Source organism: Colletotrichum jinshuiense, chromosome 9, assembly GCF_051148585.1.
Source record: "Colletotrichum jinshuiense chromosome 9, complete sequence".
NCBI classification, from domain to species: Eukaryota; Fungi; Ascomycota; class Sordariomycetes; order Glomerellales; family Glomerellaceae; genus Colletotrichum; species Colletotrichum jinshuiense.
In genome coordinates, this window is record NC_139316.1 from 897,532 (window position 1) to 915,050 (window position 17,519).

General features: G+C 54.2%; 1 protein-coding gene across 1 annotated transcript; it reads left to right on the forward strand.

Moving 5' to 3' along the window:
- Positions 1-12,715: 12,715 nt before the first annotated feature.
- EsH8_IX_000262 (transcription factor domain-containing protein) lies at positions 12,716-15,687 on the forward strand (the record flags this gene model as incomplete). The annotated part of the gene is made up of 3 exons (XM_083266598.1): positions 12,716-13,064; positions 13,127-15,477; positions 15,544-15,687. 3 exons carry the CDS (start codon positions 12,716-12,718, stop codon positions 15,685-15,687), a joined length of 2,844 nt encoding a protein of 947 aa, XP_083130163.1.
- Between the last annotated feature and the right edge of the window lie 1,832 nt (positions 15,688-17,519).

The window sequence follows — 17,519 nt, forward strand, 5'->3', positions numbered from 1 at the left end:
CAGCAGTGTGTCTAGCTCTCAGCTATCCTCGTCATTCCCATCGTCGACTTCGACAACACCCACAACGACGACAAGTTCAGCTCCTGAGCTAACAACCATCACTTCTTGCCCTCCAACGCCTACATACAACCAGAACCCGGAGTACTGTTACGCTTCTCCAAGCCTTCCTGGATTTTGCTCCTTGATCACCTCTATGCGACCACCCAGCGCACAAAGCATGAGCTTCTCTCTGTTATATTGCAAAAATTCATTGACTCAATACAGACCTGCTCCCCCTCAGGCAACAACCTGTTTCCCGACTCAATACAATGCTGGAGCGAACCAGGCGGCTCTGACTTCAACTTTGAGCAGCGTGTATCAGTGCTTGATAGCGCCTTCAAACTCACTTTTCTGCCAATCCGACTCGAACTGCGTGACAAATACGTACACCGTCGGGCAGGTGCCATTACCCACCCCATCCATCGGCGTTGATGTACTCAAAGATGGCGGATTGGAATCCGGCAACATGGACAGTTGGACCAAATCCACAGTCGGGAATGCGCTTACAGCAGTTGTTGACGGTACCCGACCCAGATCAGGGAGCATGGGTCTCAGTTCGTACTTCGACAATAGCAACACCGGCACCGTGACTTACAATCGCATCATGAGAGTTGAGCCTGGGAAGACATACCAGTTTCAACTTTACTGCTCGCACACCAATCCGAACGCATGGGTGTTTGTGTATCTCTATACGCTTCCCAACACTGCTTCGGTAAGCTACAACGATGCCATGTTGCATGGTGTGCCAGCGAACCAGTGGGTGACGAGAACCGTGACTTTTACGTCCATCGCGTCTTTTGTGCAGCTAAGATTTTACATTGGCAGCAATGGCCAAGGGCAAGGGAGCCCAGATTTCCGAGACAATGTGTACATTGATGATATCACCCTGACTCGCCTCAATTAAGAACAAGGTGCTGTCTATGACTGGATTATTTGCTTCAGGTTTTTGTACCCGGTTTGCTTCAAGTCTTGGAAATTCTGAATGCACGGGGAGATGCGCCGAACTCCTACACACATCAGATACGGGACATTGTCAGAGGAGAACATGGACAGTACATAAAAATGTAAAATATTTATTCACTGTACTTATATGTGTCAGGCTTGACTTGGAATTTTGTTGATAGGTATTGTTGGTGTTTGTTCTCGTAAATAACCCTGTTGGTGTTTACTGCCCAGCCATCTCTCGTCTCGGTGCTGAAATAAGTGAAATTTGTACATTGTCAAGAGAAACCCACAAAGGTAGAAAATTGGAATCAAGCCTTGGTGAGAGCGAAACACAATCACCTCCGGACTTAAGTAGCTCAGCTCGTTAACGATCAATACGACACTGATTCATGACCAACTTACACGGTTGCTACCCGCTTTACGAGACTTAACATACTGGGTTAGTAAGGGTTCCAATGCTTAATAAGTAAGTTAACCAAGAGTGTAGACGAAGAAATCGTAACATGAACTACGTCTTCGACAGCTACGCAATGGATGTAGAATAGTCATATGCTTGAGTGACCGCATATTGTTCGTGGGTAGCATTCATTACATTATAGCTTGAGAAACACAAAACAACTGTTTCATGGGGTTTTGGTTGTGAAAGTGAAAACGATGCTTGCTTAATAGCCATTAATGGACTAAACCTGCCCGGAGAGAACTTGATCTTTCATGGGAGGTCAGCGTGGCGACGCTGACTCTGTCCCAAGTCCGACCGAGTCGGCTCAATTCTAACGATGTCTTTTTTTTAAAAAAAAATTGTTTAGTTTTAATTTCCCTGACTCAAGAACCGCTTTCTGTCGAAATTTCTATTTAACTAGAGTTATTTTTCATCGGAATGTATTGTCTCGTTTCCAAAAGTTGTGCAAACCCACGGTCCGTGGAAATTTCAAAGCCTGAATCGAGAGCCAAGGCATGATATTGTTTGTGTAAGGCAGGAGACCCATCATGAAAGAAATCTCCACGGGGAATCCAAGTCTCATTAAACCAGAATGTATCCAGTCATCCCTCTTATTGTAGTGATTGTTGCTAATCAGATTTACTCTGGCCTTCTGCCGTTTCTCGGAGAGCCTGGACGTTGACAGCCAGGGTTGACATTATTGAAGATAAGGGCTCTATGTAACTATGTTATGTATGATTTCCCAACCTTGTTTAAACCGCTTCATTTCGACCATGTTTTGATAAAGTGTGAGTAGGTAGCAATGATTTAGCCTTGACAATTTCAGTCGCACGGAACCTGGTGTCATCACCTTGCACCGAGCATCAATTGTCGCCATTAAGGACCCAATAGCTGACAAAGTACGTCCCTGTTACCGCATGCCTGCTGGTCTGAGCGAATAGCAACTGTAAGCCTCCATAAATCATACGTAGGTCCCGGTACTGCGAACCTTTCGCGTCACCGCCAGTTCCAGCTTCCTCCTCGAAACAGTGACCATTTTAAGAAACTTCCCACGGCCCTCCGTCTTACGTTCTGAAGGTCCCCATGCTGATTCCCGCGCAAATTTGTGAATGAGGAAGCTCCCCGTGAGCAATTCTTTCCAGTTCCAAAGACAAGAACGGCACAGTGCCAAACTGGTTTGCGGGAATTCCTAGACCCGAAAATTTCCACATTGAGGCGTAAACATCGTGAATAATCGTAGCGGATGTAACAGCGGCATAAGGGTCGGGCTACGGATGCTGGATGTCCTGAATCGGAAAGAAGATCGCACATTGGGAGGTAGCACTGCAGGGCTCTGCATCCACGGACTACCCCGCCGAGCGGCACCCTACCTAGGTAGCATGGCAACGCTATCCAGAAGACCCATGAGCCTGTCTTCGACGATCAAAGCCTAGGCCCAGAAGACGAAATGGAGGAGAGGGCCGACGGGAGTGTGGCCTTCAAAACTCCGAAAGGAGGGCCTTGGCATGTGCTTGACGTGTTGACATGTTTTGTATATGCAATAGCTGCGACAATAAGCAACGCTGGCATGCTCGGAGACTAACTGCGCACTAGGCCCAAGGGATGTCGCAGATATAGAGTGGTTTTAGGCCGATCCAGAGCTGTCAAACTGAAGCTTGACCACGATCGGCTGTCGCCTGACCTCATGGCTTTTTCTACAACGACGGCCTGCAGCAAACGCTCTTAAAATTGTGATGCGTGTCAGCCTTGGCCATATAAACAAAGCAATAAAAAGGGCCCCAGAACTGCTGTGGCAAGTTACACCAGTAGCGAGAAGCATATATTGCTTTTCTGCGGGGTGTAACATCGACCGTCCTCAGTTCCAGACTTGTAGTTGTCTTGGAGAGACTAGGGAGGGGTTGCGGCTGACAGGCCCAAGAAGGTTTGACTAGATCGACGTGTCCATCAGTTTCGTAAACGAAATCGTTGCCATACCTGGGCGTGTCTTGGCTATATCTGGAAATCCCCGGAAGGAGAGTCTCCTCGCTGTAGTGGGGGTCCATGTATCGAGAGCCGATTGGAGCTCCAAAGACACTTTCTAATATCGTCGGCGCCCTCAATATGGTCGATTGAAGTATCGCAATGTAAATCCGGGAGCTAGCTCTCTCTAGGCATTGCTAACTATGAGACAGAGTTACAGTCTTGGCGGAGATGGCCTCTGTGGTATTCAAATCGAGTCTGGACGAGACGAATTATGCCACGACACTTGATCAAGTTTGAGCCGGGTAGTATAGTCGGAAGTGGTCCAAAAGAACCTTGTAAACAAACCAAAAACAGCGGTTTGATGGTCACGAAGACGAAAAAGGTGGCAAGAAGTTGGCTTAAATTGCGAAATGAGACATATGATAACCTAGATCACGGCATACAAACTGATAGTTAGGCAGTCCGACTTATCGAACAAAGATGAGCCGTAGATTCTATGGGTAGTTAAAATGTCGGATAAGGGTCTATCTGCCGGAGAGGGATATCACTAAAGTTCTCGGAGTTTGATTCAACTGGAGAATTTTAGGTCACGACCCGGGGAGCTGCTAGGAGGCCTTCATTTCGCCTATGCAAGACCTCAACGCCCCGAGTCGAGAATGCAGGTCTCTCCGGTAGAAGAACCTTCCCACAGTTCAACTCTGGGTGCCATGAGCAATACGCGTGTTTGTGCCGCATCGAACCGTATGCCTTACAAGTGCTCGAATGATCGTCCAACCCCTCCAGAGTCACCGGGCACAAACCACGTCTGCAGGGGCGAGTTGATCTTCAGAGTGGCGAGGAGTCGCAGGCCACAAGATCAAGGCGGAGGTGGCAGCCGCGATGGATCCCTCTGACTTGCTGGCGCCTTGACCTATGCCTCAAATTCAAACTATTGATACTGGGGCTCTCGCTTCCAGAACATACGTTCAGAAGGTTATTGTAACCTTGGTTTCCTTGTCGCGCCGTGTGGCTGAGTAGTTGAGTAGCTGGGTGGTTCCGTGATGTGCGTTGCAGCCGCCGCTGAAGCAGGCCCAGACCACTATCGCTTTCTAAAAAAGGACTCCCCATGGGCTCAACCGGGGACTACATGTCGATTCCGGTAGAGCCACTTGCATCGTGACAGCTCCCGAGTGATTCAACAAAGTTTAGCCTGCACGTGGTGGCAATATAAAATTTCTCCTTTCTTCCGAGTCCCCAGATTCGATTTCCGTTGTTAAGCTTGAATAAACGCACAGTAGCCTATTGGGGGGCACCCTTGCCCTTCTGTCGGATTGGATGAGAGGCAGCCTTATTCGATAGACGCCATCTATGTAGGCCCGGATGAGCCGTATGCGGCAGCCTTCTTGTTGCACGGGAAACGGGCAGGAAATGGTTGTATGGCCGTTGCATAGATTAATTGGGACTCGTCCTGTATGAGACCGGATTTGTATTCAGATGACCAGGTTTGCCTGGCACGCCTGCGTTGTGATGATCAGGTATCATCGGGCCTGGCCGCCCGACAACCGCCAATCCCACAGCGGCTGGGCATGGTCGCATGCCGCTCGACGGTTTGCTTGCGGCTCGTGAGCGGCCCGGGGAACATGGTACCCGTCCGAATCGTTCTGCGAATCATTCACGCGCAACTGTTGTGGATTACCGCCGGCCGGCTTTCCTGGCAGTGATGCTGTCCTGGTCGTGGCCAAATTGGTAGTAAAATGGAGGATCTTACGAGATCAGCTGGGCAGCGGGTCATGACAGGGACTTTTGCCCTGGGGATGAGCAGACCTTCTGCTGCAGTCCCATCCTACATGCAGCATCCGCTAGGGAAACTCCCCGACAATCCACTAGGAATGCCGGGTATCATGCCGGCTCCGATAAGTTGGATCTGGACCTACGTCGGAGCTGTTTGTCGCCTTGGAACAAGTCATCTCTGCAATGAATGTGTAGACGAGCTCCAGGCTCCGTGAACCATTCATTGCGGAAGCCAAAAGTTGATTCACGCATATTGTAGGGCACGTAGGGCACGAACCGGCCATTCGGTTTCTCGGTCCTGATGCGGTCAGATAAACCCCCCTTGCTTCGCTGAAAGAAATTAGAAGAACAATCCATGGAACATGTCACTTGTCTGAAGGAAGGACGGTCCAGCTGCCGAAGCCCCCAGCGGAGACTAGCTCGACCCTGTGTTGGTCGAAATTTCCAAAAAGGAAAAAAGCACCCTGAACGGGATCTACTGACGGACAGCGATACCCAAACTTCGCCGCACGAGGCAAGTCCAAGGAATGGTTGCTTCCTCTAAGCCCCAGACTGCAACCCAATGTTACAGGCTACCATCGATCCACTTGACCATCCGTAGTCACTTGACTGCCGCCCAACTCTAGTAATTTAGCGTAACAACATCTGTGGGGATGAATGTATTGGCCCAGACGTGAGGATCACGGCAACGTCAACCAATGACAGTGTGATCCCTTGTTGTTCATTCTCCGGTTGAGAGGATTCATGCAGTGGCGGCACAGGCAAGTCAAGGCGGCATGGAAATTTCGAGTAAACGGAGGTGAATGCTTTGTGGTTCCGACTCGTGTTGAAATGAAGATGAGCTCTCTAGTTGCGGCGTCTGGGCTGGAATCTAAACTGAGCAGATATTGATGTGTTTGCTTTCGACGGAGCTCGTTTTGTTTCAACACCAATGTTGTACCTCGGCGGAATCCTGGTAATGAAATGCAGGGGAAGCTAGTAGTCAAAAAGGACCGCCGAATCAACACTTGTGACTGGCTGGTCTCTTTTGCCGGATGAACTACCCAGGCAGCATGTCTAGGTGCCACGTGGTTGCGAAGGACGAACGGAAGCAACAGGCCTCGTACAGGGGAAGCAATCGGACAAAATACGAAGGGCGAACGAAGGAACTTGCCACAAGTGTGCATACAGCCGATGACTAAAATGGCAGGCCGGTCTGAGAAAGAACGCTCCGTGTCGAATCGCATCGTGATGTCGAGGCATTACGCTCACGTAGAGAAGATGGTCTTGAAGTCGGAAGCAGCGCAGCACTCTGCGCCTCAGGAAGAGGAGCCAAGCATACTGGACAAGCAGTTGTGGCGGGGCCTTGGCCTCAACGTAGCTGAAGGCTGACCCTGCGCCAGGCTTCGAGGATTCGAAAGTCGGAGTCCTGGCAGGGCCGAGACGTGCGGCCGTTGGCGTTGGCTAGTTGAGCGGTGGATCCATGGCAGCTCGCGCGCTGGCTTTGACTGTCTACATCACTGCTCTTGACTGACCGGTGATGTTGGGGTTTGGGGCATTATGAAGGTGTGGATGAGTTGGGGTAGAACAAGGGTCGTCCATTGGTTCGTGGAGGAAACGTCAGTGGCAAAGCCACGAATGGGAGCGAAGGAGCGTCAGATCTTTCCAAATCTTGGAGTTTCGGACCGACGACCGTTATGGTATGGCGCCACGCGCGACGCCGTGCCGTGTTCAGGCTGAATTCCTCGTGGCAGCATGGACAACCTAATTTGGTGGCGCCATCTGGGTTGGTTGCATTCGTGTGTCCATCAAAGCCCTCAAATAACCATCAGGTCGACTCCTCTGCTCGGTCAGATTCGGCAGAGAAGCTGTACCATGATTAGATAAGAATTTGTTGGTTATGATGGCTTTGAAAGCACTTATCATGGCGCTCTCGAGCGTCTGAGTCTCTGATGGGAAGTCGCTCAGGTGGTGTGCAGACAGCCCGAGCCGTGAGGACGCTGACTGGAGGTAGTATCCGTTCCTCCAGTCATGAGAAGTCTGGGCAGCTCTGCGGGTGACCTTGGGGTGCAAAATTTTGCGCTGGCTCGGTTTTCAACCATGGTGCCGAGTCGCCCAGATGCATATGGCACGGCACATTGTAGTATCGTGCCGCCCTGCCTCCTGCATGAGCTGTGCCCTGAGAAGCAATGGGCCCTCCTCTGTCCTTATGCTAGGCTAGGGGCTTGGTTTCTTGCCCGTCGGTGCTTAGTTATGAATGCGTTGCACGAGTAGCATGGCAGATCGAGAACCAGGCTTGCTGAAGCGAACCACCTGATTCTTGAGCAATGCAGCGGGGGACAAGCATCTCTGTGAAGAGGGACAAGCTGTTGGAGGGTTCCGTGTCACTCGCAGGTATTGGGCTGGGGGCGGCATGCATGGTATGGAGTTTTTGTCAAAAGTTCTCCAAAAATGGACCCACCCGCACACCTTGATGATGATGATGTGTATGTTAGCTAGCTCCTCCAATTTCTGCCGTTCTTCAGTTCTCGAGGCCGATTTAGGAGGCAGCCATGGTTTGGCTTTTAGTGTGATTAATTGAACCATGGCCGATGGAAGGTACAAGGATGCCCCCAGTGATTGATACCTCAGGAAATGCAGGTCTTGAATAATAACGTCTCTAGAACCGGGACCACTGGGGCGAACAGAGCAGCGCGCCTCGGGCTTGCTCGGAGGCAACCGGTGACTTCATGTCGGCAACCGAATGCGGTTTTGCAGGAAAAAGAAAATAGCGAATCGTAATGATAGGTAGCGCGAATCTGGCACCGGCGCAATCGACGATATTCGGCTCTATTCCGCATAACTCTCGGCGAGGACCCGAGTTGAATTCTCGGCGTGTGTGTGCGTGTGTGTGTGGAGGCGGGATGACTGCAGCATGGTGTGGGAGGTGAGGAGAAAGACATCCTTTGCTCCGCATGTGCGGAGAAGGGGTGGAGGAAGCTGAGTGGGCCGGATTAGAGTGACCGCTTCTCCAGACTTGGGGGGCACCAGAGTCGTCAGGGCGCATGGCGAGGTTGGTGTGGTTGTCTGCAGGCATTTTCGATAGGGATGCGAGCGAAGTAAGCCCGATGACGAAGGTCAGGCTGGAAGTGCCACATGGTGAGCAGCATTGCGGTTTGCGAGGCTTGCAGACAATATGACTTCTTCGACCTTGCCCAAACTCAACGTTCAGACTAAGCATTGAGCATGGATGAGAGAAAGCCGTGGAAACTTTGGACGTAGACTCGGTCTCGACGGGGCTTTGCGGGCCACAACATGGTCATCGTTGCCCACGTCAGTGTACATACGGTAATTTGTCGTCAATCTGTCCAAGGAGAGCGGACACAGGTGCCGGAGGAGCCATAGTTGGGAATGAGGCCGAAAGCCTGTTGTCCCTATTTCCCACTTGGGGCCACACACTGTACGTCGAGGCAGCATGCCCCTTACAGCTAGCTGCCTTGGCTGAGATTAAGCCAACACCATCATGGAGAACAGCGTGCTGACTTTGGGACTCATGGCTCGCGTTTTCTGGGCGTTGGAGCTATTACCATGTATTGTAGAAGAGCTGGTGGAAGTAGGGATGGCCTGGGACTCATCGGCACTTGACCTGCGGGACCGGAGCTGAAGATTTCGCAGTCGTCCCTCCGATGACCCTGACCTAGTCTTGAAATTCTTCAACCCACTATCCGTAATTAGTATAGACAATGAGGACTCTGTCTAGATACCACTGGTTCTCCATGTTTGTTTGGACACCACACACAGTCTGGGGCCGCTCGACAGGCGGAGGAGATGGCGGGAAGATTGAGGCACTGTTGCACACACATATGTCGCTACTACCTGAGATTGCCATCTTTCCGCAAGTCATGGTGATGTGCCGGCGAATGTCTAGTGCTTGTGGCGATGCTGATCCTGCTGAGGGTGTTTTTTTCCAGATCACACAGTTGAGAATGTAATTGCGCTTCCTTTCCAGGGCTCTCTCGCCTCACTGCACTCCGGAGAAAAGTCATGCCAGCCTAGCTCGATGGAAGGAGAGGGTGAGGCTGCTCAATCAATGAGAGGCATAAGACAATCTGGCTAGGCGCCTGAGCCCCTGAGAACCAAATCAGTTCTGGGGGCAAAGGCCGCTGTTGAGTAAGGATCATCTTGATTGAACATTAATAAAACGCACTCTCTACCCTACTACGTAGCATCACTCACTATACGGGCTCTGGATTGCCCTGTGTTTCGGAGCGGGTCTTCCGCGCGTGACTGCACTAACAGCAATCAAATTAACTCGGTGTCATCAAACTTGCCTGCCAAACCCAAGATCAACCATCCCATCCCATGCTCATCCCATCCCATCCCGTCCCATGCCAGGCCGTCCTCGCCGTCGGATTCGTCTAGGTAGTGTAGCGCACGTCCGTCTCCTCTCCGCATTTCTTTCCCTCCACACAGATCCCTGTCTATGTTGCTCGTTCACACTAGATACAGTCAGTACTGCAATGTACCGACGGCACACCAACACCTGCATCTGAACCTGGAGCGTGCGGGTTGGGGTAATGAGACAACTCCTTTACCTTTTGTGCATTCGTGGGGCACCGCAGCGCGGAGGGAAGCTGGAGGCGGGATGACAGGAAGGCATAGACGCCCGCCAACCCCCCCTCCACAGATCCGCTTCCTCTAGCGCCAACTCTGCTCCAAACGCCGTCGTCATCACGCCCAAGAGGCATGCCAAACACCAGCCCAAAGGGTTTCCGTCTCCACGTTCTTGGCTCCCGTTTGGGCCAGATTCTGCCAATGCAGTCGATAGAAATCCGGGGTTCTCACAGGGACGCCCTCGCTTCTTCCTGCGCGGCGCCGCCTGCCAAGCAACACATTTGTTCTCACACCATCAAAAGACGGGCCATAGTCCACCCTCCCCGTCGAGCTACATTGGTGGCGCCGTTTGACTGGCTACCAAAAAGCCACCATCGGACGAGGCGAGGCGGCTCGTTCATGGAGTCCGGCTCGAGCCTGCCGATGTTCTCGTAATAGGGCAGTTCAACCTGACAGTCAAAAGCCTGCAGACCGGAGCTGGCTCTTCTAGACTGGCTCAGCCGTGTTGGAATGGCAGCTGGTCTGGGCTACCTTGTGCGCAAAGGAGCATAACGGCAGGCACATATAGTGCCCTAATGCTCGACGCCGCTCCGAAATGGCCGGGGCCCCGTTCACGGCTGCCATTTACGTCTTGGAGAAGAACGATACCACCCGTCGTGTACATATAGCGGCGTTGCGATATAGGCGGGGAAGACCGCTAAGACTGGCGGAGGCCGAACAACCCAGCGTCTAACGCCAGGAAGAGGCTGCGAGGCCGCCGCTGTGAAGGGCCAGTGGGACCAGACAGCAGATGTAAAAGGATGGATCCGAACAACGATGATGTGTGTTCGGTGGCACTCAGACCGAACAAGAACGAGCCAAGACCCTTCCGCCAAGCCGAGTGGTATTATTGGCCGGGGGTGACATAGTTCAACGAGCCAGGCCTGTTGCCAACCCACTTGGGGCCGCTCTGGTGGAGGTCTGGAGGAGGTCTGGAGACGAGCCTGAAGACTGGAGAACTCGAACCGAGACTCGAAAAAGGCGATTCCCCATCTCTCAGCACCCAAAAATGTGCCGTGCCACCCCTACACTGCACCTTGCTACTTGGTACGCTAACGCCCCCGGCCCCTCCCCCTCCCCGGCCTAAGCAACAAGTCAATCAAGTGTCGTGACTATTGTCCCGAGGCAGACGAGGCGGACGAGGAGAGAGACGAGAGGCAGTGGGGAGAGAGCCTGTCCCAGTGGGTGGGAAAAGGTTTGATGGCAGCCATGCCACCCGTCACCGCCATGTGTTGCCCTTCGTTTTCTGGGGCCGAAAACCCGTTGGTCACACTCACCGGCTGGCTCACCTTTGCCCAGAGACGATCGGCCACGGCCCTGAACCTGAGCATGAGCCACACACACTCTCTCTCTCTCGCAAATCTCCATTAGCCAAACCACGACAAGATCATCCTGGGGTTGATGTCGTGGTTCTAGACCGGCGCAGCAAGCTTGAGCTGGAGCATGTGGACAGTGGCCCTGTTCATCGCCCAAGATGCTGCTCTGCTCCACCCTGCACCCGCAAATGGCCGCCAGTCGCCAGTTTTTCAGGCGTTGCTGTTCGTTACTCCTCACCTAGCCATCGCCCGTCGACAGCTGTATCCCTGCTCCCCTCGTTGTAACCCTGGCCCGTCGTCACTTACCATTATGTACAAGCGGCCCATATAACAGCTAAGCCCGAGGAACTTGAGAGTAACCATTTCGCTTCTTCCCCCCTTCGAGAACCCGACGCGCTGCCTGTACGCCTGTACATGCGTTGCCGAACATCTTTTTATTTTTCTCTTGGGAATCATTCGCCCGTACCTACATCTACTCCATTCGTCTACCACCCATCCTCCTCACGCTCCCGTCCTTTCGTTCCGCCGTGTATATTATCTTAAAAGCCTGAACGCCATGGTCCACACTTCCTGATGGCAAGCGGACCGACTGAACTGACATTTCACGAGCAACTTGGACACCAACATCTTCTCACGGAGCTATACTCGTAAATGCATGCCAAGCTTCCGGATCCAGGCATCGTTGTAGACAGGCAAACAGAGTAAGAGGGGAAGGGAAAAGAGGGCTCGACACAAGTCATCGCAACAAGCGTCGATCTCAAACTCGACACTTTCAATCGGATTCGGAATCTGGATACCGCCCCCAAGCTTCTGGCCCATTCAGAGGTTACTTTTGGGACATCTCAACCATTCAAAAGAGCAACGTGCATTCTGCGCCACCCAAGTTGACACGGAAGAGGTGGAACGACGACTGAGCTCTTCATATTTGGGGGCCGGTTCTTTGCGATCAGCGCCAGCATCAACAAACCTCGAATGGCCCGCGACGCACTCAAGGTCTAAGGTAAGTTGGGCTCAGGCCTAATTTCTCAAATTCACAGAGCTTCTTCTCCCGCGCATTCTTCTCCTTTCCTTTGCGCGGCACTGCCAGGCTCTCCCGTCCCCCTGCCACTTGTTCCACCCTGCTTGGCCACCAGGCTGTCTGCGCATCAACCCCGCCATCGCTTTTCTTGGAGGTCGCAACCATGCCGTCCAACGACAATGCAGATCTTGTGCCAATGTTGTGTACTTCTTATTCTGGCTCATATTACTGTGCCCCATGCCCATCCCGTCCCCTTGAACTAGCCCCTTTACGCACCCTACTATTTCGGTCCGCTCCAGCGCCGCTGACTGAGTGTGAAGCAGGAGTAGCATCGCGTCACTGTATACATCCGCACCGAACCAGGACACGGAACGCAGCGAGAGATATATGTCTATCGCCAGTTCCTAGTTTAGGGACAACGACATTGTCAACACTACTACTCACTTTAACTGAATTATACCGCCAAACGTTGTCTCATCTCATACGACGAAACCAACCTGCTTCAGCTATACACGAGCAAACACAACTAAGCTACTCACCTTCTGGGGTAACTCTTTCAACATTCAGCCAATACACCGTCACCAGCGGGCTTGGTCCCAGCACGAGGAACACAGGATGTTGTCCAACCCGCTTCATCGCTTCTCCCCATATCACGGCATGCCGTCCAGCACCCTCTTCGCCAACGCCCACGTCCAAAACGGCCACCCCCACGCCAACGGGCTCGACCCGCTCGCCCCAAACTCACATTATGCGCTGCAGCAACTCCAACAACATGTAGGGGTGCATAACCCACATCTTGCTCGAGGCGGACCTCAGTCGAAACATCGCCAACATCCCTATGGCCCCGCAGCTCGGGCATCCAGCGGGTCGGGGCCCATTCGCAGGAGAATCAGCAGGGCATGTGACCAGTGCAACCAGCTCCGTACGAAATGCGACGGGCAAAACCCTTGCGCCCACTGCGTAGGTAAGCACACGCTGAGCGGAAGGGGTTGAGCTTCTGGCCCGTTTGATTAACATGTCTATCAGAATTTGGGCTGGGCTGCGAGTACATCCGCGAAAGAAAGAAGAGAGGCAAGGCTTCGCGAAAAGACCTTGCCGCGCAAGCCGCTGCGGCAGCCGCGGGCCATGGGCACAAATCATCATCCGACGAGAACGGCCAGTCATCAGAGCAGTCCGAGTCCGTCAGCGGCAAGACCGGGCAGCCCCTGGGGAGCGACTCGCACCAGAGCCATGGCGGGAGGGTCATTGATGACCTCAGCGAAGACGGGCTGCAACGAAGCCAGAGAACAGGCTCGCTCGACAGCCTAGGCGACATGACCGGCGGCCAAACCCACCTGTCGACTGTCCACGGCATGGAAAGGGATCATCTGGAGAGCCCGACGACGCTGGACCTCAACGGCTACGGCGGTGTCCACGGAGGCTACGACAGACAAAGTCTAGACGCACACATGATGGCAGGATCTGCCCACGCGGGTTACGGTCCAAACCAGGGCGGCATGTCGGCGTACCCCGAAATACCTTATGCCATCCAGACCCAGAGCCCTACTGCCTACACCAACGGCGCGCCGTTTCGCATTGCAGCCAGTCCTATCAGCGCCTACCCAATGGGGGGCGAACCAACCTCTCCGGAATGGATATCGATGTCATCTCCGCCGGCACAGTACCAGACTCACTTGCCTCCAAGCAGCTACGGCCACCCCGGTCAGCAGCTGCGATACCCGGTGCTGCAGCCCTTGCTTCCCCATCTTGGGAATCTGATCCCGATTCCTCTGGCCTGCGATCTGATCGACCTCTACTTTGCGTCGTCTTCGTCGGCGCAGATGCATCCGATGTCCCCCTACGTTCTGGGATTCGTCTTCCGCAAGAGATCCTTCCTCCACCCGTCGAAACCGAGACACTGCCAACCCGCTCTTCTGGCCAGCATCCTATGGGTGGCGGCCCAGACAAGCGATGCGCCATTCCTGACCAGTGTCCCGTCAGCACGGGGGAAGATTTGCCAGAGGCTACTCGAGCTGACAGTCAGTCTGCTGAAACCGCTCATCCACACACCCTCCGGCGACACATCCCCCGTCACTAGCCCCGTCATTGACGGCGTGGCACTTGGCGGACTGGGAGTTGCACTCCCCGGATCTATAAGCATGGATGCACTGACGGGGGAGTCTGGGCCGTTCGGCGCCGCTGGTAGTCTGGACGATGTTATCACCTACATCCACCTCGCAACCGTGGTTTCCGCAAGCGAGTACAAGGGCGCAAGCCTCCGGTGGTGGAACGCGGCCTGGTCACTGGCTCGCGAGCTGAAGCTCGGCCGCGAACTGCCGCCGACGCCACTGTCCATGAACCGAAGCACCGGCCACGAAGCCGATGCCGATGCCGACGCCGAGGATGACATGGGCGGCGGCAGTCACCCGGGTGTCATTACGGAGGAGGAGCGCGAAGAGCGTCGCCGGATATGGTGGCTTACGTACATCGTTGACCGGCATCTGGCGCTTTGCTACAACCGCCCCTTGTTCCTGCTCGACCTCGAATGCGCCGGTCTGATGCAGCCGATGGACGACACGGCGTGGCAGAACGGAGAGTTTCGCCACACCCACGCCACGACCGATCCGAGTCTAAGAGACGCCTCGACCGGCCAGTCCGGCCGCATACGCGGCCCGCATTTCGAATGCACAGGGCACAGCATATTCGGCTACTTCCTGCCCCTGATGACCATTCTGGGCGAGATAGTAGATCTGCACCACGCCCGGAACCACCCCAGGTTCGGCGTCGGCTTCCGCTCCGCGCGCGAGTGGGACGACCAGGCCAGCGAGATCACCCGCCACCTCGAGGCGTACGAGAAGAGCCTCAAGCGGTTCGAGCAGCTGCACCTCACCCGGCTCAACCTGAGCATGGACGACAAGGGCGACGCGGGCAACCCGGAGAGCGTGGAACACGGCCCGATTGCAGACATTGGGACCCCGTCCGTCCACTCGGTGCACACCAACGCCTCGAACCGCATGACGGAGAGCGACATCCAGACCAAGATCGTCATGGCCTACGGCACCCACGTCATGCACGTGCTGCACATCCTGCTGGCCGGCAAATGGGACCCCATCAACCTCATCGACGACAACGACCTGTGGATCTCGTCCCAGGGCTTCATCACCGCCACGGGCCACGCCGTCTCGGCCGCCGAGGCCATCAGCAACATCCTCGAGTTCGACCCGGGGCTGGAGTTCATGCCCTTCTTCTTCGGCATCTATCTCCTGCAGGGGTCGTTCCTCCTGCTGCTGATCGCCGACAAGCTCCAGCTCGAGGCATCCCCCAGCGTCGTCAAGGCGTGCGAGACCATCGTCCGAGCCCACGAGGCCTGCGTCGTGACCCTCAACACGGAGTACCAGGTAAGATGCCCCCATGGCCGAGAACTCTGGAATCCCGTGGTTTGCTAACGTCTCCCCTTCTCACAGCGCAACTTTAGCAAGGTTATGCGGAGTGCTCTAGCGCAGGTTCGAGGCCGCGTGCCGGAGGACCTCAACGAACAGCACCAGCGCCGGCGGGAGCTGCTTGCTCTGTACCGTTGGACCGGCGACGGTACCGGGCTCGCCCTCTGAGGCAGGTCCATTGAGACATCTTCGGGATGGAGGCAATTGTCCATCCGGCGATGTAGGCACGCAAACCCGGCGTCCCGGACGACGCCACCACAGGCCATAAACGACAAGCAGGCAATTCTTTTCCTCGGCGTGACAACTCCACAAGGCTGCCATGCCCTGGGGAATCTTTTTATCAAAAACGGAGTTCAACATGCCGGAGCATATTTGGATGGGCGAAGGGACTGATTTGGCAGGCAACTTTAAAAATAAAATAAAGCATCCCCTCCACACTGCGGCAGAGTGAGTTGAGGAGGAGGGGGGTCTTGGACTGGAAAGGGGCGGGAGAAATGCACTTTTTTTTTTGCTTCGGGTTTCTGAGAAACGATATCATGGCTTTTTTTTAATTTTTGTTTATACCTTGGGCCGGTTTTGTATTTCCGGGTGTTGGGCCTTTATGGTTCTCGGTGTTGACGGATGGAGGAGAGGGAGGGAGGATGGATGATGGGGGGGTGCGAATGAACGATTTGATGGATGGATGAGATCCGGCCACTGGCTTTCGGGCTGTGCGATATGAGCCGGCTGGCTTCATGTAAATAGCGGTGTGTAGTTGGATGAGTCAAAACGAATCGTCTTGTCTTGCATACTGTATCGGCTTCTTGTCGCCAGTTACTCCTAGCTGACGGGATATCTCATGTCGTCCGTCCGTGGCGATGGAGACGGTGAGATTTAGCTCCTACAATAAATGGCCGATGCAACCGTCACCTTCCTGGGCCGCCCTGGTTGTTGCAGGGGAGAGACGACGGCCCTATCAACTCACATATACATGAACAGGTCCATTTCACGTCGAGACTATCTATCGTAGGGGACTGGAAGGAAGTAAAGTCGGTGGGCGAGGCAGGGATCGATAAAAAAAAAAATCAGACCATGTTGCCGGGGATTCCCAGGATTCCCAGGTCGTGGTGGAGATGGGCCAAAAGAGATGCGCCGAGGGGGAATCGAACCCCCGGCTCCCCGACGCTGCTGGATGGCAACGGAGAATTTTACCACTAAACCATCGGCGCTAACTGATCGCTTGTGATCGATGGAGAACTTGGCGATGGGAGTGCCCATAACGCGCGGGTGTTGACTCTTGCTTGCGGCATTGAACGTTCTGTGGACCAGCAAGCAAGGGAGCGGGCCATGGCGATATCGGCGGGCGGGCCGGGGGGGAACCCCTTCGGTAAGATGACCGAGACGGAGAGCGACTCATCGAGTCTCTTAGCTTGATCCTTTCCTCGGGGGGAGGAAAAAAAAAACCAACAAGCTGGGCTCGCCTCGCCGAAAAGGAACGAAGTTGAGATGGGCTCGCAGCTGGAAACCCGGGAGTGCAAGGGGAAGAGGGCTGTCTACTATGTAAAAGACGCCCGGGGCTGAAGCTGGAAGGGATGCGGCCTTGGTTACATTGGTGACGTCGCATGTGGGCGGCGAGGACGCGGGCCCCGGAGGAGTCTGTGGCAGGCAGGCAATGCTATGTATGTAGACTGGATCCCGCCGTTGCTTGTCTCGGTGGGTTCCCCGGATCTATTGGATGCTGCCTGCAATCGCGGAACAGCTGGTGGTCCATGATATTTGTAAGAGACCAGGGGCACATAGTCTAGGCCTTGTCAGGTTGTATCGTGAGAGGCAATGAGTCGGCCGAAGCCAGCCGGCTCTCTCTCTCTCTCTCTCTCTCTGTGTGTCTTGGATGAATCCGGCGCAATGTCCAACAAACAAGCAATGCAGACAGATCGCCTGTTATAGCAGCTCGCCGTCCCATTCACGCGGTGCAGCATCCACGCGGCACGTCCCGGCAAGGAGAAGAGAGCCAGAGCCGA